General features: G+C 38.3%; 1 protein-coding gene across 3 annotated transcripts; it reads left to right on the forward strand.

The window, feature by feature from the left end:
• On the forward strand, positions 1 to 24,610 carry LOC139136993 (uncharacterized). Of its 3 annotated transcripts, none has more exons than XM_070704873.1 (10): positions 1 to 82; positions 9,331 to 9,451; positions 9,668 to 9,745; positions 10,023 to 10,166; positions 11,320 to 11,509; positions 12,791 to 12,853; positions 13,483 to 13,614; positions 15,715 to 16,022; positions 17,145 to 17,291; positions 24,105 to 24,607. In XM_070704873.1, exons 1-9 carry the CDS (start codon positions 18 to 20, stop codon positions 17,289 to 17,291), a joined length of 1,248 nt encoding a protein of 415 aa, XP_070560974.1. In that variant the 5' UTR covers positions 1 to 17; the 3' UTR covers positions 24,105 to 24,607. The 3 variants fall into 3 exon arrangements, 2 of the variants coding, with proteins under 2 accessions (XP_070560974.1, XP_070560973.1); XR_011553285.1 differs by lacking the exon at positions 1 to 82 and adding an exon at positions 8,613 to 8,923 and having other exon boundaries at positions 17,145 to 17,399; positions 23,596 to 24,610; XM_070704872.1 differs by lacking the exon at positions 1 to 82 and adding an exon at positions 8,696 to 8,923 and having other exon boundaries at positions 24,105 to 24,605.
• The last annotated feature ends 626 nt before the right edge of the window (positions 24,611 to 25,236 follow it).

Here is a 25,236-nt window from a genome sequence, read left to right on the forward strand (position 1 = left end):
TCTCGCCGTCTTTCAACATGATACAAACTGGAATATTACTGAAGCTAGTTTTCTTCCTCTCGGCATTCGCCCTGACAGTCAGGTGAGTACAAACGTTAATTGTTAAAAGCAGTCGTCTACATTCTCCGTTTAGGCCTCGAGCATTTTATAATTCCCTTTTCGTGAACATTTTCGAGCGAGTTTACTTTTCCATTTGGATTCCCCTTCCCACGATCGCGTTAAGCTTATTTACTTTCTTATTTACTGTCTCGAAACGGTCCAAGTAACCCCTCTTCCACAAACCCTCTCTAAGTCCCTCTCATTCCTGCCGTTTCTATTTTCTTATAATGTGTAATATCAGAGGTCACAGTGAGGTCATAGGTAGCCGGCTTTAAATTCAGAGTTTTAGCGATATTTTTTACGCGTCGCTTTTTTCATGACAGAACTTCACCCTCATCAATGAACGGCTGCAGAGACTTGAAGACATCGCCCTCAGTGCGCCACCAGTATGGGCAGAGGAGGGTAACCATGGCAACCTGGGTACCTATCCGGCTGGATCTACCATATCTCTCTACATCAACGCAAGGGTAATACTTGTTTTTTTATAATTTCAATACTCTTACGCCTATGTTCTTTTTGACTATGAAAACATCGCTTTGAACTCCAACACTTTTCCAAAAGTGAAGATCTAAGTGCATTTAAGTAGACAGATATTCAGACTCTCAAACTTTTACAGTTCTTTTCTGATACCACTTTTGGGGTTTAATGTTAAAGCTGTTGGTGTAAGAAAACTTTTCACCGGCTTAGTTTTTCGAAATTCTTCGATTATTTTTTCTCCATAGAGTTAACACAGGGATGACGGCCATTTTGAATTTTAAATATCGGTAAATCTTGGGATATTTCTTTATGTAGTACCAAACTTTGGACGGTGATCCCCTATTTTTATTCTGGATTTTGAAAGAGAATGGTTGAAAGATTCCTTTAGGAAAGTTTGAGCAAAGTTTAACTCTTTCATTTTCGAAGAGAGTACTGACTTACGACCCACCCTTCTCACTGTGATAACGTGTATGTGTGTGTGTGTGTGTGTGTGTGTGTGTGTGTGTGTGTGTGTGTGTGTGTGTGTGTGTGTGTGTATGTGCGCGAATAAACTCAACAGAGAAAGGTGCCAACACAACAGATAACCCATTGGTAAGGTAAAATACTGTCTGTGACATGCAGGTCAAGGTTCACCGACAGCTTTACCTCTCTTATTCAGGACCCCGATGGTGGGAGTGTCACTTACAGTAAGATATCTGGCAGTTTGCCCGACGGGGTCACCTTGGATACAAACTCTGGCAGGTTGTATGGAATAGCGCCCTCCGTCGACGCTTCGTTTTCCTTCGGTATCCGAGCTTTGGACCAGCACGGAAAGTATGCGGACGCCGCCTTTAGCCTGGACATCAGAGGTAGGGACAATTTAATCGAAATCAAGTTTGCAGCTTCTTTACTGCAACTTTTTGTGTACATTCCATCTGTTTTCATTCCCTTTGTAAAATTCAGTTTCTTATTCTAACCTGAAAAACCATTTCAAAATGTCCTTGTACTGAACTTGTCATAGAAGCATGTCATACGTCCTTTACACCTGAATTTTAGGATTTAATCGTCAACAATAACATAATGAAACAGTAATTTTTATTATCATTTCTGTTACCCGAGGTGCGACCTACCTCAAATTAGATTCATGCCTGCCTACTCTGAGAGTGTTTATCTTTGAAACAAAGCGCATGTGATCCTAATCATGCGATCACACTCATGTGATCATAATCATGTGCCTACATCGTTAACGCTTTGTTTGGTTCTTCTTTGTGTTTCGCTTTCTTCGAGATGTTATGTTGAAAATAGCAATTTAAAACAGATTCTGATACGGTAACAAATGGAAAGGGACATGTACCTTTTCTGTCGGTATTCCTGTAAATTTGCGTATGTTCTCGTTGATCCTATGTTTCTTACAGCTCCATAAGCTGTTATAGTATCTTTTGGCTATTTTTTCAGAACTTTTCTTTTGTGGTTTCCCTACACTTTGTGTATTGAATCCCTAAACTGTAATTTAATGCCAAGTATTATGCATGTCAACACAACCTATATGAGTATAATCTCCATTGTTATCGCTGAAAATTGTTTTCAACTTGTCTGGACTAGAATTCATTTGTAAACAATAATCGATGATCACTACACACATAAAAGCTGTGTTGACAAAAAGAATTCTCTAAATGTCAGTATGACAAACGGATTAGGGTCAGACACGGTAGTTGATATAGAGGAGCAGAATACTGAAAAACTTGCCACAACTTACAGCTTTTGTTCCTTTAATGTATCATCAAGGGATAATTATAGGCATCATTAATATTTTGGAGTATCAATTTGTTCTTTGTAATCGTTGTATGTACATACTACTTTATTTTTATGTTAATTTTAACATTCCTATGAGTTTCTTAAGTTGTCATAAGTCCTACGTGAATCAAGAGTCCGTTTACCAAGTTTCTAATTAGAGACAAATTTCAAAATGGCCGCTATTCCTTGTGTAAACATTATGTGGAAATTAACAAAAACGGTACTTCATTTACACCTCAGGGCAGGAGAAGAGTAACGAAGTATTGTAGAACGTTGAGCGTCCTTAAATATATCTCCTAGGTGCATTCCTTTCAGATTCACAGCTACTGACTAAAATATGAATACAGCCAGATGATAATAAATATTAATCTGTCTGAAACTCTGATCGGATAATTTTGATGTTTTGTGCCCTTTAGACTGGACAGTAGGGTGCGAGGATGACGACTACTGTCTGAACGGAGGAAATTGTTCAACTACCGATGACAGTCCACACTCCTGGAAGTCATGTGACTGTCCATCACCTTATGGAGGACAACGCTGTGAAATTTGTGAGTTGATTGTATTGTTATAAGTGGAATGTAAAATTTGGTATTGCAAACGTTTACTGCAAAGAAGGAATTTGTGACTACATTTTGAGGCAGCGACACAAATTTTTGAACTGAAACTTGGTGAGATATGTTGTACAAAAGTGATATTTGAGACAGGAGTTAGACTATTAAAAATCAAAGTACTAAAGTTTACAAATAGAGGAAATAGGCCTAAAAACAGATTATAGTACATTATATAAGATGAGAAGGAACTTATAAATAAGCGAATCATAAAAAATGTACAGTTTTGTAATGTATGCTACAACACGTTTGTCCTAATATTTGCTTATGTCTTTGACATCGTTTTGCTGACTGGCGAAGGTCTGGCGAGGCCTTTTTGCATCTGTAGTCTGTTACAGTTTGTTTTTGATGTGTACAGCAAGGAGATTGTACAGAGCTATAGAGCGTCTCTGACGGGTTCACAAACTGTAATAAATAATTGATTTAGAATTCATTGAGAAAAACAAGTATTCGACAGTTATGATTGATAAAAATAAAAAAGAATACTCATGAAGTTGCCTTAATAAGACAATAACCTCATCTTTAGCAATAAAATTTGATTTGCTTCCGTGGATAATTATCAATTGCCTACCTGAAAATTACTTAATATTATTTTTTTCCAAGAAGAGGTAGTGAGATTTGAACCAGTATACATGGTGTGTGCTTCAGCACTGTGTAGAACGAAAACAGTGAATTACTGTCGTCCTGATTTGACTTTCAAGAGTGGATGAGGTGGACAGGATACGTAACTCAATGTGTGTAACTAGTATATGCTGACGCCTTCCGTTTTCCATCTTCAGCATGTGTTGACAATGAGATTGGTCTTTCCAATCGTTCTGTGGTCAGAGACTCCCAGTTCACCGCTTACCGTACCTACTCCAACTACCTTCCGTGGAATGGACGTCTGTACAACAGCGGCTACTGGCGTGGAACGGGAAACACTGCCTACCTACAGATTCTATTCGAAGGCTTGTACAAAGTGTTCGCAGTCGCGACGCAGGGAGATTCATACGGATCCTATGGAGTCCGGAACTTCAGACTGTACTACAGCTTGGATGGTAACGTCTTCGTATATTACAGAGTATAACATGGCTAAGGTAATTAAGCGTGTTTGTGTTACTTTCGGTAAACAGGTCCTTTGGGTGGTGTTAGTGCTTTATGCTCTTTTTGTGACGATGCACAGTTTGTAATAAGTAATGTTGGATCCCAAAACAAAGGTTTTTCCCAAAGTACGTGTTTTGGTGAATACATCATATGCATGTGGTTAATGCCCGCACTCTCGCTTTTTCTCCGACTGCCAACTTGATGCCTTAACGTAAAATGCGCCTCTGGGACTCTCATATTTGTACAATTTACTTGTGGGGGCTCATTTTAAATCTCTTGGAGTAAAAAACGAAACACTTTCACAGTCTTAGTTTGTCGGAAAATCGGATTTTTGTTCTTTTCCCCATAGCGTTAATACTGGGATGGCGACCATTTTGAATTTAAAATATTGCTGAATTCGCGTTTGTTTCTCAGGTACCAAACTTTGCGCGGTGACCCTGATTTTCATCCTAGATTTTGTGAAAGAATTGTTGAAAGTTTCATTGAGGAAAGTTTGACCAAAAGTTTCAGACTTTCACGTGCATAACCTGAAATAACGTGTACTTTTAGGTAGTCTGCTGAACTCTTCCGCATATTAGATAAGTTTAACTAATTCTATTCCCTGAGATACTGACTACGGTAATAATTATTGTAAAATGTGGTTTGATTCTCGTTTGTGCTATTCATTTAGAGTCGTGTTAATTTGATGTGACTCTGAAGTTAAATTGTACGCCTTTTTTTCGAATCGCGATATGCAGATATGTGGCCATCTCGTCTCGATTTATCTCCTCCTTCTATTCGCAGACATTCTCCAACACGGGAGGCAACTACGTCACGAGGAACACGCTGGCCTCTCCAACAACCATGAGAGCCGTACGGTTCTACGTAGTAACCTTCAGTGGCAGGGCTTCCCTGCGCACCGAAGTCTATGGCTGCGAAGTGAACGAATAGGTAAACGCCCCTATGTTATGACGTCATGTTTGATATTCCGTCGTGTATCCTGAAATTCAATTCATTCGTTAGAAAGTGGAAAATTATTTGAACCTGTGTCTAACACTATGTAAACATCTTTTCTCTGTTTTTGTTATTATTTCAGTTTTTTTTTATTTGATGGCGGAAAATAAAGACGAAATGGAGGATGAAATCTCGGTCGGCAACTACAGATAAATCGGACATATAGTACCGTTTATACATAGAAATTCCAAGTGAATTAGTAGTGTAACAGCACATGATAATATGTTATTGTTTGTTATCGAATCATGAATCAATTTGACAAATTAGCCGAATTTGTGATTGACGTCACAAATTGGTTGTGTTGGTATTGTATTTTCATTTTATTTAAAGCGATTCTGTTGAACGAATTAATTTTACATTAGCCAAAAGTTGATTTTTACATCAGCACCATTCAAGAAAGTTCGCTTAAACAACTGTATCTACCGTGCTGTCTTTGATTTGCATGTTTCATTAGTGTATATGTGTACGGTGAACACAAGTAAACGTGTTTTAAAGGGGACATTTTTTCTGCATTGGCGCAGACTGTCTTTTTCCTTCAGATAATGTAGACCAGTCACTTTATCTACAAATGAAGATTATTCTTGTCAAGGTGCAAAACATCTTGCCTGTTGCTGCTGAGGTCTGAAGGGACCTGTACAAATACATTATTGGTTTTTTTTCAACAGTCTCAATATCAACGATGACGTCATGGCAATTCAGATGACATTTCACACAAATTGGAAATATCTCTTACATGAATAGGATTAGTGACCATGCCACAGACATGAGGATATAGACATGCATGCAAATTTATGGTGCCCAAGTGTTTTATAATTGATAAATTTAGATTAATATTAAGTGAATAGTAAACATAATACCCCTTGTGAGATTTTTATCTTTTATATTTTCTCTACAACATCGTATCTAATAATGTCAATTTTTTACATTGAACTGCATTTTGTTTAGCTGAACGATCTTCACTTAATTGATTTTAAGGTAGAACGCACCTCGGGGACACATCTTTTGGCTTTCAAATTTCACTAATTCTACTCTGATCTACCAATTGTGAGGACTCATTTGAAAGCTCTTGGTGTAGGAAAACTTTTCAGTCTTAGTTTATCGACAATCGAAAATGTTATCTCCCCACCGTCGTAGAATTAACACAGGGTGGTGGCCATTTTAATTTCAAATAATGGGAAATTTAGGTAATTTTTCTCTCTAGTGCCAAATTTTGCAAGGTCACACCTTATTTTTATTCTTGATGTGTAAGAGAATGGTCAAAAGTTTTATCGAGGAAAGTTTGAACAAGTTCGACGCGCATACAGCTTATTGCAAAATAAATCAAATGTGTGTATTTAGAGAGTGCTGTCATTTTTATAAGACAGAATTAAAAATTAAATTATCAAATGTCAAATGATAAGACTGTCGTGCTGTGATTCATGTTGTTGTCAATACAGTGTATTGTGAACACGATTGGAACTAATTTGGGATAATTGGATGGTGAAGTAATGTCGGTTTAATCTGCAAATGTAACCTCATCTGCATTTCTTTTAGAGTTAAACACTTGTTTTAATGAGTAATTGGTAATACTGCAACATTCAGCTGCGAAACACCAAATAATTTGAGAAATTTGAAAAATATCAAAATCCAATTATCCAAAATTAGTTCCAATCGTGTGATAATTGTTGTACATTGTGCTGCCGTTCTTCATTCCTTATTGTTGTTGTTGTTGACTCTATGTCTTGTACGTTGTATTGATCCATGGATCAGATGTAGATTGAGTTATAAAGTTTGTACTAAAAAATAAGTTAGCAAGACCCTGACAGGGTCAAAGAATAACTATGCAACTTTCTTGAACTCCAACAACTATTTTTGAACTTACTGCGCGGCGTAGTTCACAGGGAACAATCATGAATACAATATCACAGCTCATTTTTCCCTTTTGTTCCTTTTTGAATCTCTGCGAAATAATTTCGAAAACTTCCATGAAATTGTTTTCATTCTCACGCAAGGAAACAGATAACCGAAATTCTTACCAATCTAACAAGCAACCTTTAAAGAAGATTCTCTGATACAGAAATATCCTAAAAGCCAAAATATTAATATTATCATATTGTTTGACTGAATTTGACATGAACATCCAAAAGAATATGAACATATAATTTTAATAATTCACCATGACGATGGACATATTTGTATTCCTCACCTTAGAACATATATTCTACCCCGATAGAAAAAAATGAATTTACACCTGCAAACATACCACATATTGTAGTATTAGATTAATTTACTAAAAATAAGACTGTGATATATTCCCGTGGTCTCGGTCAATCATTCGGTATACTGAGTCCGAATGATCTCGTATGTAACAAAAAATCAAGACGAGCACTTTATTGTTAATTACGTATCTTGGCCTTTTTGACGTCACTCATGTGACATCTAAAGACAAAGTGGCAAGCAGACAGCTAGTTTGGCAGATTGCTAGGTGACCGATAAAAGATCTCTGTGGATTCCGCACAGAAATGCGAAAGCGATAGGCAACAACTTGAAGGAAAACGAAAAGTGTGAACGCAAAATGCTCCCGAGTTTCAGTTAAAGTAGTTCGCAGCTTCCATTACTCTGACGTTCGCATTCTCAGACAAAGTTGCTAAGTCTTGTTATGAAAATCATCACAAGCAAAACTCATCCAACGTGGCAACCTCCAAAGTCATAAAAGTTTAAAAGCTCGATAAACATTCAAATCGGCAATTAGTCCATATACAATGGTTCTTTGCCTTTCAGTTTACACATATCATGCCGTATCAGATCAATATCAGATATCTTAACCATTTCATAAAATTTGGTATGTTACCATGGATACATGCGTTGGTAAAGATACTACATGTATCAGATATGTAAATTAGCGAACAGTCGGCATGGAAGGGCATGGTCCTTCACTGCTGTTGTAACTGTTACCAACGACACATTTAAATAGCGTCATTAATTTTGGTAAACTCTTTCAAGAATATCCATGATTGTTAAAGTTCATTAAAAATGTAAATTGGCGTTATCACTGACACGACGCTGCTTAATGACCTTGAAAACTGTAACATGTTTCTTTGATCAATATCTGTCTGTACCAAGATTCATCAGGTCTCATGCAGTCTTTCTGAAAATAGTTGGCATCTTGATAATTAATTATGCACGTTGGTATTAATTATGCAAGTCACAACTTCCAAAAACTAATCGGTCCTTGTCATTACCAAACAGACTTAATGGGGCAGTTGACCCCGATCCAATGAGCCGTTCTTAAGATCTCTGGGACAGATAGACAGACGACAGACAGACAGACAGACAGACAGACAGACAGACAGACAGACAGACAACAGACAGAAAAACTAAGAAACTGAGAGACACGCGAGTACGTCTGCTATATGGCGAAGAAAGACGACAGACGTAAAACCAAATCTCTATGCTTTCGTAAACACACACTCATTTTACCATTTTAATTTTTGTCGGCCAAGTGTATTGACCGAGGAACCTACAAAGGCAAAAGCTGCGCTGTTTTGTTACACTTCAACATCCGTTAGAAATATTCGTGGAGTCAATTCACTTTCGCCGAAAGCAAAAGTGATGTTAAACAAAAACACAGTCAACTTCTCTCACTATTATAATCACTGAGCACACCCGTTGCCTTTCAATCTTGAAAATTCTCCACATTTGTTTGTATCATTCGATGCAAATTGAGGTCGAGGAACTTAGTATAAAAGGCCCTGGCATCAGACACCCTGTAGCCGTCGACACAGCGCCATTTACACACTGACCAGCTCTGTTGAGTAACGAGAAATTGTCTCTCTGCCGTGCAACATGTTACAGACAGGAATGTTGGCGAAGTTTGTGTTCGTCTTCTCAACACTCGTTTTTACGGTCAGGTAGGTGCAAACGTATAGCTGAAAGCAGTCTGGTCAACTGCTAAACTGTGTCAAGTCTCCCGTCACGCCTTGCTTTTCGCTAAACTTCAGCTTTCATTTTGCACGACTTTCCCGAGCGTTTGTAAGTTCCTTTTTCGTTTAATGCATACTTTCTTTTTCACACTGTGCCTTCCCGTCCACTGTCTCGTCCCTAATGTTACCACTACTATCTAGTTCACCGCTTTTCGCAAATCCCTTACCTTAATGAACTAACTTCTCTTTCACAAATTTCCCTTCCTCTTGCGCGTGATCTCCCCTCTCTCAACATATTTCTATGTCGTTTGTGTATTTGTATTTGTCTGTCTGTCTCTCTCTCTCGTCCCCGAAAACAAACAAAAAAATCAATGTAATCTTTCTCACTTTTACAGGGCTGATGGAACTTTGTACTACCAATGCGGTGCAGCGTTGATACCCCGCTCTCAAATAATCAGCTGTGACGGTGACAACATCTATGTGTCCTCACCGAACAACATGAATCTGGTCTTCCGGGTGAATATACATCATCTTTTGGTACTCGTTTGCAGTATTACGCTGTACAAATATTACGCTGGCGTTTAAAACCGCAGAGGGCACGATACCGGCTAGTGTTTAATTATTTTTTTCATATAGGCCTATAGCAACGATACTAGTAGAGTATCAATAGGTAAAAATGAAATAGTGTCATTTATGCTTTGATTTTTATTTTTTTGATCATTTTTTAACCAGGCTGGCAGGGATGGTGAATTCAAACTAGGCCACTCTGATTTCTTCCAATTACTGCATCAACAAGAGGAAATCTTGCAGGTACAGGCACTTTTTCTATTTTGTCATTCTCTGACTTTGTCTGTCCTTGTTTGTCTGTCTGTTTGTCTGTCTGTCATGTGGAGTTGCAAATTACATCGGATTTGTTGAATGAAACATCACTGTATACGTAATTGTGTGAATGGGAGAGAGAGGGGGAGGGAGGGAGGGAGAGACAGGCTGATGAGATCCTTACGCAATGATCATCGTTACTTATTGATGATGATGATGATGATGATGATGATGATGTGGATGCTACTAACTGTCTTTGCAATCACAGAACTTCACCCTCATCAATGAACGGCTGCAGAGACTTGAAGACATCGCCCTCAGTGCGCCACCGGTATGGGCAGAGGCGGGTAACCATGGCAACCTGGGTACCTATCCGGCTGGATCTACCATATCACTCTACATCAACGCAAGGGTAATACTTGTTTTTTTACGACTTCAATGCACTTACGTTGTTGATTTTGTCGTTTATGCGCTTCTTCATGGGTTTGCTACCGCATAAACTTCTGCATTTCGACTAGCTTTTCCTACATCAGGTCAATCTCACTCCTTCCGTCTTCAGTTGTGGTGCATGAAGATCACATGATGAGTGTAAGTGAATAAGCTCCTTGGTGTGGGTACCAACCAGCCAGCTAGTTGATATGAAGTCAAATGCGCCTCGATGACTGATATGTGGACTTTCTAAGTTTTACAATTTTTTTCTTGTCTACCGCGAGTGGGGGCTCATTTTGAAGATCTTGCTGCAGTACTTTAAGTGTTCAGCGCCATAGTTTTGTAATCTGTTTTTTTTTCATAGAGTTAACACAGGGATGGCGGCAGTTTTGAATTTCATATCAATAAATCTTTGGTAATTTGCTTAACGATTACCAAAACTGTTGATTTGGTGACAGAATGGTTGAAAATTTCATTGCGGGGAGTTTTTAAAAAAACAGTTGAACTATTTCAGTTTCGAGATGCATGCTACTTTAATACATTGGTGATACTGAGCACGCCAAGGCAAAACAAAGCAAACTTTGGAAAGATGATTTTAAGCAATCGTTCTATGCTCGGGTTGGTCTATTTCTCATGTCAGAGAGCGCGGAAAGAATGGACTGGAGAGTGTTATCTCTTTGGATGGAGGAATGTTATTGATTTTTTTTTCCAGAAGACAACTTTGAAAAAGTCAATCCATTGGTCGGCGAATGGAATTCAGTTATTTGTGGGTTTGTCCATGGGAAGGAGGGAAATCATAAGGCAGAAACAGGCGGGCTGGAGCTGTTGTTACAGTAAAGGAGAGGACAGCGGGAAGGTTTTTTAATTGAAGATGGTTAGCTAGAGGTCGTCTGGTTGGGAGATGGAAACAATAGCAGATGAGGGGGTGATTTTTTGAATTAAAAGTGGGAAAGCGGTAGCGAATATTTAAATTTTGCTTTAAATAACTTATAATACTAGTTAGTTTACTTTTGAAACACCACCGGCAGCTGGATTTTGTAATCGAATGGCCAGCAAGCTCTGATATCGTTTTAATCGAGCAGGATTTCGCATTGCCAGTGTGATATTCCCCAGACAGTTGTACTTTATTCGTTCAGGACCCTGACGATGGGAGTGTCACTTACAGTAAGATATCTGGCAGTTTGCCCGACGGGGTCACCTTGGATACGAACTCTGGCAGACTATACGGAATAGCGCCCTCCATCGACGCTTCGTTTTCCTTCGGTATCCGAGCTTTGGACCAGCACGGAAAGTATGCAGACGCTGCCTTTAGCCTGGACATCAGAGGTAGCGATAATAATTTCAGAAACCAATAAACTTTATATGTACCATTTCTTTTGTTCCACAACAAAAATAAGTTCACTTATTCGTCTTGAGCCAGTACAGAATGTTTAAATCTGAGAGGTTTAAAGCCTTTCCAAGACGACACATTGCGTAAAATATGCGGTAATGTTGTCAAATGAATCCTATTATTTTAGGACTTCCATAGCATGGGAAACATCTACACTCTTTATCGACGATATAAAATTTTTTGTTCACTGCAGTAAATCCAGCTACCCATTTTATTGCAGAATTCTGAATATTCCAAAGTTATACAATAGAAGACTTACCCTTGACATGTGATTTTTTATACAAAATAATCCATTAACATTATGATTCACCAAATGTTCTAAATCAAATCTGCTTTTATGCCCCCAGTAGAAATTTACGCAACCCTTTTTAAACCAAACTTGTGTTCTGTTAATTGCAGAAAATTCTCGACAGTGCCTAGATGCATGTCTGTTTTTAATGATATCTCTTTTAAATGTAATATAGATATTTTTCCTGCCCTGTGTAGTTTTAAAACTATTTTATCCAGTCATTTTAACAGTTCTCTTTTGTGATTCGTGTATGTTTCTTTTAAATTTAATGTAACGTGTTACTTTTATGGTTGTCTTGTACATTTGTCTTGTGATGGTGTGACATTTTTTGTTTCGCAGATCTGTTAGTGGGTTTGCTCGTTGATCTGTGTATCAAATAATATAAAATAAAAAAATAAAAATAAAATAAAATAAATAAAAAGTAGTATCTGTATCTTACAGACAGAACCGGAAGATACATCGAAAAGCTGTAAATGAACTTTACATTTTAAGAAAGTTAGTGCATGGGGACGCTTGAAATATTCATGACAATAATGGAAATTACACAATTTATTTTGGTCTTTTTTTTAATTCTGCAACTAACATCTTTGATACCTCCATGCTGTTTTCGTTTCCTTCAGTTGTGTATTAACTTTGGCTTGCTTGTTTCTTGTTTGTTTGTGTGTTCGTTTGTTTATGTTACGTAAGAACCTACAAGTAGCATCCAGATATTTCAAACTGATCAATAATAGTGAAAAATTGAACGTCACGGTTCTTAACAGTTGAAATTCAATCCCTTGTCTCTGTATACCGTAATATAGTGGATACTTCTTGGGGGAGGGAGGCTGCAAGATGCAAGAAATGCATTCACTGTTGTCATTAATTAACATGATTGTGCTTTATGACATACCCAATGCGAATGTTTTTATTTTTACGTGTTTCACTTCAGGGCCTGCTTTGAGCAACAACACTGATCTAGAACAGTCCACAATGGCAGATGACGGGCCTACAGGTATATAAGTATCATTTCTCACACCAGATGCAACCAAACGGAATCGAATGTCGAGTCTTTCTTATCGTTGATAACGCCTTCGGCTCGGGCATCATCAATGTTACCGCAGTACGCGTCACGAGCGCCATCTCTTGGGTACCGGGTGGACAATAAATCGTTATCTTGCCCCTTGCTAATGTGTGTTATAATTTAACTGTGTCTTCTGATATTTGTTCTTGATTTTGAAAGAGAATGTTTTAAAGTTTTCTTGAGGAAAGTTTTAGCAAAAGTTTCAATCTTTCGGTTTCGAAGCATGAGCTAGACCAAGGCGTAGTTTAGCCTCGTTTCGATTTTATTTCATCTACAGGGCCTCGCGAAAACCCGAGGGTCTGTGTTTTAGCATTCCTGTATTTTTTAATGCTGACTTTATCATGAAGTTTGTCAGCCAACTGGCCATGAAGAAGGAACAGTGTATCGGAAAAACATCAGAGCTCTCGCAGCTACTGAATATATACGTGAATCAGGCGTACAACCATCATTTGTTGTCAGTAGCAAATATCCGTTAATGCAGAATTGTGATGAGTCAATTTTGATAATTAACACAGAACATTGATTGGTAAATTCAAATATTGTGTTTTTTCTACTCCCAGTCTGGTCACATGAATGCTTCGATGATAGCTACTGTATGAATGAAGGAAACTGTTCAGCAATAAGTGACGGTCCATACTCCTCGATGAACTGTGATTGTCCATCGGCTTATGGAGGTGACCGCTGTGAGATTTGTAAGTCTACTCAATCAATTAGTTTTTGAAATTACATACCCTTCAAAGTTACAAGATATTTCTGTCCACATTGGGTTGTATTCACAAATACTTCTAGAGGGGGCGGGAGATTCCAGGGGGGACTTGAAAAAAATTACAAAATGCCAGGGGATCTGAAAAAATTGACGTTGCAAAGAGAAGAGTTGAAAATTTATTGAATGTCAAATTACTTTCCAAATACCTTCTGACACTTTCATCTCATGCCATTTCCATTTTCGGCGAAAGTTTTAGGGCATACTAGACAATTTATTGACGAGTCAAGGAGTCATCTTGAGGCAAAATATTTAGGTTATCATGATTTCTACTTACCAAACCCCTCTGTTGTGCAAAACTGTCCTCTATGATGACTAAAAGTTTCAAATTAACCTTTCAATAACCTTTCAATTCAATGGTCATGACCATTAATTCATTAACGCGATGGTTCATGTATCGTGTCTAATACCGGGGTCGAATATATGCATGGTCATCCATTCATTCAGTATCTTTCAACATGTCAAATAATATAAGTAGTATCTCGTATCAAACAAATTCATGGACAATGGTCGACTTTTTTTTTTCAATTACCAAACGTCTATAAATGCACAGATTAGCTAGTTTTGTATTCTAACAAACCTTATTCATAGTTTCCTCACAGACTACAATGTATAGTGTATCAACATTTCTGTAAAATTCCACAATCAAATTTCGTGCACACATATGAACTTGTAACAACCCTAGTCTAATCAAGTACAATTATGTCAATTAGCCAGTTTCTATATATGCACAAGTATTGTAAATTTCATATTGGGGAAAAATGTTAACAGTTTTGTCATACACGCCTGTGCATAGCGGATAAACATTTCAGCCAAATTCCAAAATCAATTTTCTTGTACACATATGCCCTTGTAACCACCCTCTTCTAATCAAGTACATTTATATCAGTTATCCAGGGTCTAGATATGCACAAGTATAGTAAGTTTTGTATAGGAAAAAAATATTCACAGTTTGTCATAGACTACCGTGTATAATGAATCAACAGTTTCAGTGAAATTCAAAAATTAAATTTCTTGTACACATGTGCCCATGTGAACACCCCATGCCAACCAAGTACATTTATATCACTTATCAAACGTATATAGATGAACAGATATTGCTAGTTTGAAACATATGAAGTTGTTTGTAAAGCAGTCTGATTACGGCCTGGATGTCATACGTGTCAGCTGAGAAGGCCTGACAGGGCTAAACTGTCAAGGATTTCATGAACCTAAAGTCTTGGCCATTTTAGTTCGTTGACAAGAAACGCGCCGAAACGCATTGGAAATCGTTGTAGCAGCTGCAGTCTGATTCAGAATGCATTATTGTTCGTTTCTCAAGACCATTGGTGATGAGATCCCAACGCTTGACTGGGTGGGAGTTTGACATGTTCGACGCTGTCAGTTTCATCACAACCTAGGCAAAACGCTATTCTTCGTCCCTTGTACTTTTCAAAAGCGGCGTACACAAAATTTGATACGAGTCGAAATAACAGACAACCACCGCAAGATTGTAAATTATTATTGAATTCTTGAATATAGGCGCAAGAAAGTCAACAAACGAACAACACAATAGCAGACTTCTGATTGATACTTTGTGAAAGACTGAAGATCATCTGTGTATAATACTGTTAGTGAAATAACAGAATCTGTCTATCTCATTTGAACAAAAATGGCATCCTTAGTGCTAAGTTTTCTTATTAACTCCATTGTAATTATTGATTATAAATTCTTTTGATAAAAGGAAGTGACGTTTTGAACAAGCACAAATCACGTGGTAGGATAATGTAGAGTGAAAATGGCGAACTACTTTCGGCGTCTTTGCGAAATCACGACACGAGATTCATTCGCAGCGAATACGAATCCGAAAATAGCATAACGTCCGGTTGTCCAACCCCTGTCTCACAAAGACTTGCCAGTAGTCCCGGGTACCTAGACTGCTCTGCGAGCTGTCTTCTGGACGCTGTGTAGGGGCGGCCGGAAGACAGCTCCGCAGAGCAGTCTGGGTAACTGAGACTAACAAAGACTACACCTTTGTTTCCACCTGCAGATTGTTTAGACAATCCGATTGGTCTCTCCGACCGTTCTAAATTCAACGATTCCCAGTTCACCGGACAATCCACCTACTCCAACTACCGGTACTATCCGTGGTACGGACGCCTGCACAACAACAACGCATGGCGTGGAACTGGACGTGGTGCCTACCTGCAGATTTCCTTCCAAGATCTGTACAAAGTTTTCGCTGTCGCGACGCAGGGTGATGGTCTTTATAGTTCCTATGGAGTCCGTCATTTCAAACTTTACTACAGCAGTGATGGCGACCAATTCACAGTTTATACAGAATACTTTGAAGAGAAGGTAGATAATCTTTAAGGATTTTGACGGAAGGAAAACTACAATGTTTTGCTTGCGTTGCAGTCCTTTAGGACACGGGGGGCCGTGTTAAGGATTACGATTTTTGTAAAATATTGATAAGTTTTGAAAGTTATTTTAGGTTCCAAGACAAGAAATTGACCTTTTTAATCTAACCATTCTCTGATGGTTAATAAGCTCAGAACCCCGTAAATTATACATATTCTGAAAGCCTAGATATAGGGGAACATTTTGGTAACCACGAGTGGTTACCAAAAATGTCACATTACCAGCACGTCCAATGCCTCATTAATTGTGCACATATCTAATTCAGGACTAGCGAATAGAGCTAGAGGTCTGATTTTTGGTACACAGGGATAATTATGGGAGCAATTTTTTTTGACAAAATGTCGCATGACCTCAATGACCTTTGTCCTCAAATATACTTTAATATGCCTCTAAATTAGCCACCGCACGGTCTCATATTTGGTAGGATGGGGGAGCTCATGACACCAAATCCTATACCTCATTAATTCTAGGCTAACAAATGGAGCTGGAGGTCTGATTTTTGATACATGAGCATAAGTACGGAGGCAAATTATTTTGCTGAAATCTCAAATGACCAGGATGACGTTTGACCTAGATTTCACAAATAAGCTAATAAATCAGTAACCACAAGTTTTATACACTTCATATTTAGGTTGATTGGGGACCTTATGCTGTCACATCCTTAAACTTATTAATTATGTGCATATTTAATTTGAGGGTAGGCATTAGAGCTAGAGATCTTATTTTTAGTGGAAAAGTATGACAATGGAAGCAAAGATTCTGCCAAATAGTCCGATGGCCAAGATAACCTTTGACTTCTATGACGAAGTTTGATGTTTTGATACACTTAGATTGCTTTGGCCAAGTCATTGCTGCTTGCAGCTATAATTTGTTCTTTGATTTTTAGAGCTGAGAGATTAGGAAAATTTCATGAAGAAAGAAATTTAGCTGCATACCCGAATCGTTATTTTGATATTTAGATTGTCAAGCATGTTCACATAACTTTTACAATCCATTTTGTTTTTAATTTCGGAACATACGCTTCTTCACTTAGCGTTTTTTTCCCCTGTCTTTCTCCAGACATTCATAAACACAGGTGGCAATGTTGTCAAGAAGAACACACTAGCCTTTCCACCAATCATGAGAGCCATACGTTTCTATGTAGTGAGCAACGTTATCAGAGCCACCTTGCGTGTCGAAGTCTACGGCTGCAAAGTGAACGAATAGGTAATGACGTCACCTTTCGAATTCATCCAACTGTTCGTGTTCAGTATTTAAAGACGGAAAGTAATAAAAGCAATAAAATGAAATCTTTCGTTTGATTCTGGTTGTTACGTGCAGAGAAAACGACAAAAGGGTGAACTCAGCAGTTAACGTTTAAACAAAATTTATTACGAAAATAAAACTAATTGCTAAGTTAGGGATAGAGTACAAGCTTTAAAAGTGTACAGACTACTTATCTCAGCTGGGACGGCAAAGCTCCAGTCTCAGAGTTGTAACAGTCAGTTGGATGAATGAACAGTCCTTGCAGGCTTGAAGCTGCACAAAGTCCACAGTATAAATCCAGCGTTGGCAGTGAAGGTCTTGAAAAGTCTAGAGAATGACTACTGCTGGAGTTTAGTAACACACAAGAGACACGATCCCAAAAGTCTGCCTGGAAGCTGTGCACGTCCCTTTTATAAAGGCATATAAGAACAATCTAGAACTTTTATTGACATGCTAATTACTGTTCTAAAATTATCTCCCTTACACAACTAATCAACTTTCCAGAACATTCCAAACATGACTAATTGAATTCAAGGTTGTGAGGTCATCAAGGGCAGTGACCTTGAGAATGTTCTAGACTAATTGAACTCAGGTCATGATGAGTGTGGGGGAAATGACCTACATAACACACCCCCTCTTCAAAAAAAGAAAATTTTTCGAAGAAAAATCTTTCTTTTACAAATGTAATCTTGAAAAGATTTAAGTGCTCAATTTTTTTTTTTTTTTTTTTTTTTTTTTTTTTTTTACTCTAAAGTAAAATTTCTTGAAAGTGAACAACAATAAACTCTAAATACGAGAGAGACAGTCTGCAATTAAATTATCTCTGCCTTTGATATGTCTAATGTCAAGATTAAACTCCTGTAACATTAAACTCCATCTTAGCAATCTCTGATTTTTGCCTTTAAATTTCTGCAGAAAAACAGAGGGTTGTGATCAATATAAACCACTATTGGCTGATTTGAAGAAGTAACATAAACTTCAAAATGCTGTAAAGCTAATATCAAAGATAAACACTCTTTTTCAATTGTAGAGTAGTTTCTCTGGGATTTGTTAAATTTGCGTGAAAAATAGCAAACAGGATGATCTATACCATGACCATCCTCTTGCAATAAAACAGCACCAGCAGCCGTATCACTAGCATCCCCAGCTAATTTGAATGGCAAAGTGAAATCTGGTGCAGACAACACTGGGGCACTTTGCAGTATGGCTTTAAGTGTATCAAATGCCTGTTGGCATTGCTCTGACCAAACAAACTTTACTTTCTTTTTAAGTAAGTTAGTCAAAGGCTCAGTAATTGTGGAGAAATTTGGACAGAATTTTCTGTAGTAACCAGCCATACCGAGAAAGCGCATCAGTTGTCGTTTGCAGTTTGGTATGGGAAAACTTGAAATGGCACTGATTTTGGCATCAACAGGTTTTACCTCACCCTGTCCTACAGTATGTCCGAGGTAAGTTACCCTCGCCCAACCAAACTCAGATTTGGCAAGGTTGACAGTCAACATTGCTTTGCTCAGTCTCTCAAAGAACTTCCGCATGAGCTTGATGTGTTCCTCCCAGGTGTCACTATACAGGACGACGTCGTCAACGTAGGCTGCACACCCGTCTAGCCCGGATATGACGTCGTTGATCATCCGTTGGAACGTTGCCGGAGAGTTCTTCATTCCGAATGGCATCACCTTGTACTGGAACAATCCGTTCTGGTGTAACAAAGGCGGATATTTCACGAGCACGATCCGTCAGAGGGACTTGCCAAAATCCCTTCAGTAGGTCAAATTTCGTCACGTACTTGGCTTTTCCCACTCGGTCGACGCAGTCATCAATCCTCGGGATTGGGAAAGTGTCTGTCTTTGTTAAAGTGTTGACCTTCCTAAAGTCCGTGCACATACGATAACTGTGATCTGATTTGGGAACAAGTATACACGGCGAACTCCAGTTACTTTTACTGGGTTCAATAAAGTCATTGTCCAGCAGGTATTTGACTTCTTCCTGGAGATATTTCGCTTTTGTTGGATTCAGTCTGTATGGATGTTGTTTTACAGGCTTACTGTCCCCAACATCAACGTCGTGATAGATGACGTTTGTCCTCGTTGGAACATCTTGAAACAGGTGTTATATTCATGGAGCAGTTCTTTCACCTGTTGTTGTTGTTCTGGCTGGAGGTGTGCCAACTTTGTAGACTCCAGCTTCTCCAGGATTTCTGAGTTCTGAAGCTTGACCGAGCCCAGCTTTGAGTTTAGAGTATTTTCACTCAAGTCAGTTTCAGTATCACTATCTTCATAATGGCCAGAACTGACTGTACTGACAGGCTGGTTTTAGTAGGATTATCCCTATCCAAATATGGCTTAAGCATATTTATGTGACATAGCTGTTTTTGTTTTCGCCTGTCAGGTGTTATTATGATGTAATTTAAATCACTCAATTTCTTATCAATTAGGTATGGCCCAAAGTAACGAGCATGGAGTGGTTTGCCAGGAACCGGAAGTAGAACAAGAACTTTTTGACCTGGTTCAAACTTCCGTTTTGAGGTGTTTTTATCATATTTGGTTTTCATTGACTGCTGAGATGACTCAAGATTTTCTCTGGCTAATTCACATGCTTTAGAGAGTTTTGTACGAAAATCTGACACATATTGTATAATATTCAGACAATCATCGTCGTATGATAGGAATTTCTCTTTAAAGAGCTTAAGTGGGCCACGGACTGTATGTCCAAATACAAGCTCAAATGGGCTAAAACCAAGAGACTCTTGAATTGACTCTCTAACAGCAAAGAGCAGAAAATGAATTCCTCCATCCCACTGCTTCTCTGTGTCAAAACAGTAGGTCCTAATCATGTTTTTCAAAGTTTGATGAAATCGCTCAAGAGCACCCTGACTTTCTGGATGATAGGCGGATGACCTATACTGTTTAATGCCTAGCTGATCCATTACTTGTTGAAAAATTCCAGACATAAAGTTTGAGCCTTGATCGGACTGGACACATTTAGGGAGGCCAAATAAAGTGAAAAATTTGACTAAAGCTTTCACTATAGTCTTTGTCTTTATATTTCTCAGTGGTATGGCTTCGGGGAACCGAGTTGATGTACACATTATTGTCAACATGTACTCATTTCCTGATCTTGTTTTTGGTAGGGGCCCAACACAGTCTATTAGTATCCTACTAAATGGTTCTTGAAATGCAGGAATTGGCTGTAAAGGGGCCTTTGGAATGGTCTGATTTGGCTTTCCTACCATTGACATGTGTGACAAGTTTTACAGAAATGTGCTACATCCTGCCTGAGATTAGGCCAATAAAAGTGACTGAGAATTTTATGATAAGTTTTCCTGACTCCCAAATGACCAGCCCAGGGCGTTTCATGGGCCAGGCGCAATATTTCAGCACGGTAGGGCTTTGGAACCACAATTTGATGTTTTATAGCCCAATCGTCATCAACCAAAACATCTGGAGGTCTCCATTTACGCATGAGAATACCAGATTTTGTATAATAGGAAACAGAGCTATCTGAAGTTTTACCTTCATCATCTACCCTGTCAAACAAAGACAAAATATCTGGGTCTTTGTGTTGTTCTGCAATGAGATTTGATCTAGAAAATGTCTGACTTTGGTCAGCAGAAGTTTTACTGGAAGTTTCAAATCCTCGAGGGATAACGGAATGATCCGTGTCAAACACCTGACTGAGAAAGGTGTCATTTAAGTCAACATCTGTGACATTATTTTTGAGAATATTTTTATTCTCGGAAGTTTTTTTGTCATGGCTCGAGAAATAGCACATGAAGGGAAAAGCCGGGAACTTCTTCCTCTATTGGCTCTGGATTTTGATCTAAACTAGGATTATCAGTCACAAGTGGATTAGTAATGACCTTGTCCCCAGCAAGGTCGTTTCCAAGGAGAAGGTGAACTCCTTCAAAAGGCAAAAAAGGCCTAATACCTAAAGTCACAGGTCCAGAAACAAAGTCCGAAGACAAATAGACATTATGGAGAGGAACAGGAATGTAGTCATTACAATCTACCCCCTTAATAAGAACTTTAGAACCTGAAAATGACTTTTCAGAAAACGGCAGGGTATCTGCCAACAAAAGAGACTGGGAAGCCCCGGTATCTCTTAAAATTTTGACAGGGGTAGCGGAAGAAAAATCACTAGAAAGTGATATAAAACCATTATGAATAAATGGCTCGAAAATACCCATAATGCTATCTTGAGAAGAATTGACCTTGACCTCATTAATTGGGGATAAGAGGGGTTTAACCTCAGAAAATGTGTTGCACACATTATTAGACTCTAATTGAGTTGATGAAGAAATAAAGCCGGTGGGCTTAGATCCACTTTGACCACTTTGACCTTCACGTTTTCTTTTCAATTTGAAACACTCTGACATTAAATGGCCGTCTTTCTTGCAATAATTACAAGAAAGTGTACCGAACTGTTTGTCAGAAGGAGATTGAGACTTGGGATCTGATGATGTGGAAGTGTTACTGAATTTTGTGAACTGTTGTCATTTGATTTTCTACTGTCCTTTGCGAAATTCTTGGATGAAAAGGAGGAGTTAAATTTACCTGCATTGTTTCTGTATGAAAAGGACTGGGATGGTTTGCTGAGAAATGAAGATTTGTGGGTCAATGAATAATCATCGGCCAAACGTGCAGCACCTCCAATGTATCTGCCTTTTGTTCATTGATAAACGTCTTGATGTCACTCCGGATGCACCTTTTAAATTCCTCAATCAAAACAAGTTGTCGTAATTTGTCATAATTCTGACTGACCTTTTCAGAAGAACACCAACGATCAAACAGTTGTTCTTTTGTTCGAGCAAATTCAACATAAGTTTGATCCTTCACCTTCTCACAATCCCTAAATTTCTGACGGTAAGCTTCAGGCACCAACTCATAGCCCTTGAGAATTAATTCCTTCACAGAATCATAATTTGAAGCCTGCTCTACTGACAACTGAATGTAAATTTCTCTGGCTTTACCCACCAAAGCACTCTGCAAAAGCATAGACCAGGACTCCTTAGGCCAGTTCAGACTCTGAGCAATTTTCTCAAAATGAAGGAAATATTTATCAACATCCTTTTCTTGGAAAGGGGGAACTAACCTGAAATGCTTAGTGATGTCAAACTTGTCTGAAGGGAAGAATTTTCCTGACTGTCCAAGCTCTAAACGTTTTATTTCTACCTGCAATCGTTGTTCTTCTAATCGCAATTCTTTTTCTCTCTGTCTTTCTTCCATTTCTAATCTTTCCTGCCTTTCTTTTCTTTCATTTGTAATTCTTTTCTTTCATTTGTAATTCTTTTTCTTTCTGTCTTTCTTCCATTGCTAACTTTTCACGTGCCAAATCTGCCTGTATTTCTAACTCTAATTTTCTGAGTTCAAAGGAAGACTCAGGTTCATAATCTTTTAGGGCAGACTCCTCAAAATGGCCTGAATTAACTAAATGTTTTGCAATCTTGAACTGTATCTCTCGCTTGCGCATAGATCTTTTGACTTCTACATTAAGGAAATTTGCCAGTGCTATGAGGTTGTCTTTTCTGAGGGAATTAAATGTGTCCTGATCAAGGTCCTCCATAAATTCGTCTGGCTTGAATTCCGCCATGATTAAATTTCCGCTGAGTTCACAGTGTAAGTATGTTTGAAAAGGTAGGCAAAATGTTGTCAAACGGCTCAAAATATTCGTATCCCGGACAAGCCCCCAATTTGTTACGTGCAGAGAAAACGAACAAAAGGGTGAACTCAGCAGTTAACGTTTAAACAAAATTTATTACAAAAATAAAACTAATTGCTAAGTTAGGGATAGAGTACAAGCTTTAAAAGTGTACAGACTACTTATCTCAGCTGGGACGGCAAAGCTCCAGTCTCAGAGTTGTAACAGTCAGTTGGATGAATGAACAGTCCTTGCAGGCTTGAAGCTGCACAAAGTCCACAGTATAAATCCAGCGTTGGCAGTGAAGGTCTTGAAAAGTCTTGAGAATGACTACTGCTGGAGTTTAGTAACACACAAGAGACACGATCCCAAAAGTCTGCCTGGAAGCTGTGCACGTCCCTTTTATAAAGGCATATAAGAACAATCTAGAACTTTTATTGACATGCTAATTACTGTTCTAAAATTATCTCCCTTACACAACTAATCAACTTTCCAGAACATTCCAAACATGACTAATTGAATTCAAGGTTGTGAGGTCATCAAGGGCAGTGACCTTGAGAATGTTCTAGACTAATTGAACTCAGGTCATGATGAGTGTGGGGGAAATGACCTACATAACATGGTCCAGTTGAGAGTGCAGGGGCTACCAATTATGCTATTCCGCTTAACAGAATATTTACTAGCGGTTTCAAGTTCTCCACAGACAGCCCACATATGTTTTCTCGTGTCAACAATCCATTTCTGACCATCAGCGGAGGGGCATATTTTATGTATTTGCTCTGCAGAAAAAACAAAACCAAATAAAAAGCGTACGGGTGGAGAGTATGTCTCGAGGTTTACTGAAAGAGTTTGTCTCCTGTGGCAGTACAGGTACCTTGAAAGGACGTCAACGTAAGACGGAATGTCGAGTCTTATGATGTCCCCTTATATCTGTAGCCCTGTTATTGCAACAAGTGGAACGGTGTTTGCAGAAAAGCTGAGACTGCATACCTGAGAAATGGTCAACAGAATGTGTAAATGAAGATCAGGATGGCACAAATTATTTTACAACTGCTGTGCAAATGACATGTAGACCCAACCCTCGGATAACAGTTGTGCCTTCGAATATTTTCTTCACATTGTCTATTGCTATTTCAGATTTCTAATGGTTGGTGACAACGAATATGGACGAAATCACTGTCATGTTTGAAGTCGCCCGGAGTGATGAAGTAGTCCAACGTATAGATTACATTTTTTTTTGAAATAGTGAAATTTACATTCGGAGTAAACATAGTACCCCAAGATCACGAAAATAATTAAAATCATAGGAAACAATTATTACTTACTCAGTCATCCGTGAAATTGAAATCACACCTTCGATTGTACTGGGATTTAAGGCCATTAAATTTTTATGCTTATCTCGTTTCCTTGTCATTTCTGACATAGAAAAGGGTGGTTATGGCATGTTCAGAGAGTATTCGACATTCAAATTTAAGTTTAGGAGTTCCGAATATGATTTGACAGCTGAACAGGCATATTGAGCCACGGGCATGTACATCGAGCATGCGCGAGGGAAACACGTTGTTTTTGCTTGCTGCTTGTTTGCAACTCTTATACACAAACAGTCAATAATATACTATGATTTCACCCGATTTATATTTTTGTCTTGTCTTGTTTTGTTTTATTGGTATTGTTTGGTTTATGAAATATCTTTCGATGGTGTTTCGATGCGGAAAGCAGAGCGTTATAAATAATAACACAAATTACTTCAAGTATACAAAGTAACAATATCTCTTACTTAAGTTTCATGCATCTTGCAATCTTCAGACAGAAGTTAAACGATACTAAGCGACACTCTCATTTATATGTTTGGGACGTATCACCTACAAATAGAATACTTCGTCCCAAACATATAAATGAGAGTGTTACTAAGAATCGTTTCATTTCTTGTCATCATCATCCAATGATATACTGAGGACCGTCAAATCGCCCGTGGTCCTCTGATCGTGGTGCTATATAGCTTGAGTAGATATGCAAATTATTGAAAAGTTGACATGGAAATGCTTAATATCGTCCATTGTTGTTATGCCTTTTTGTCACAGGCATATTAAAAAATTCATTAACTTTGGTAAAATTCTTCAAGTACATCCTTAATTGTAGAAGTTCATTAAATATGCAAATTGACGTTATCACTGATAGTAAGCTGCTTAATGGCCTTGAAAATTGCCATATGTTTCTATGATTAACACTGTCTGTGCCAAGACTCATCAAGTCTAGTTCAGTCATGACG

Source organism: Ptychodera flava, chromosome 7 (genome assembly GCF_041260155.1).
Source record: "Ptychodera flava strain L36383 chromosome 7, AS_Pfla_20210202, whole genome shotgun sequence".
Classification (NCBI taxonomy): domain Eukaryota; kingdom Metazoa; phylum Hemichordata; class Enteropneusta; family Ptychoderidae; genus Ptychodera; species Ptychodera flava.

Excerpts from the sequence above, each read along its gene's own strand:
- LOC139136993 (XM_070704873.1), top strand. The coding sequence starts at position 18 with ATGATACAAACTGGAATATTACTGAAGCTAGTTTTCTTCCTCTCGGCA. Across the intron at positions 83-9,330 it reads GCATTCGCCCTGACAGTCAG|GGCTGATGGAACTTTGTACT; the intron begins GTGAGTACAAAC and ends TCACTTTTACAG. Across the intron at positions 9,746-10,022 it reads AACAAGAGGAAATCTTGCAG|AACTTCACCCTCATCAATGA; the intron begins GTACAGGCACTT and ends TTGCAATCACAG.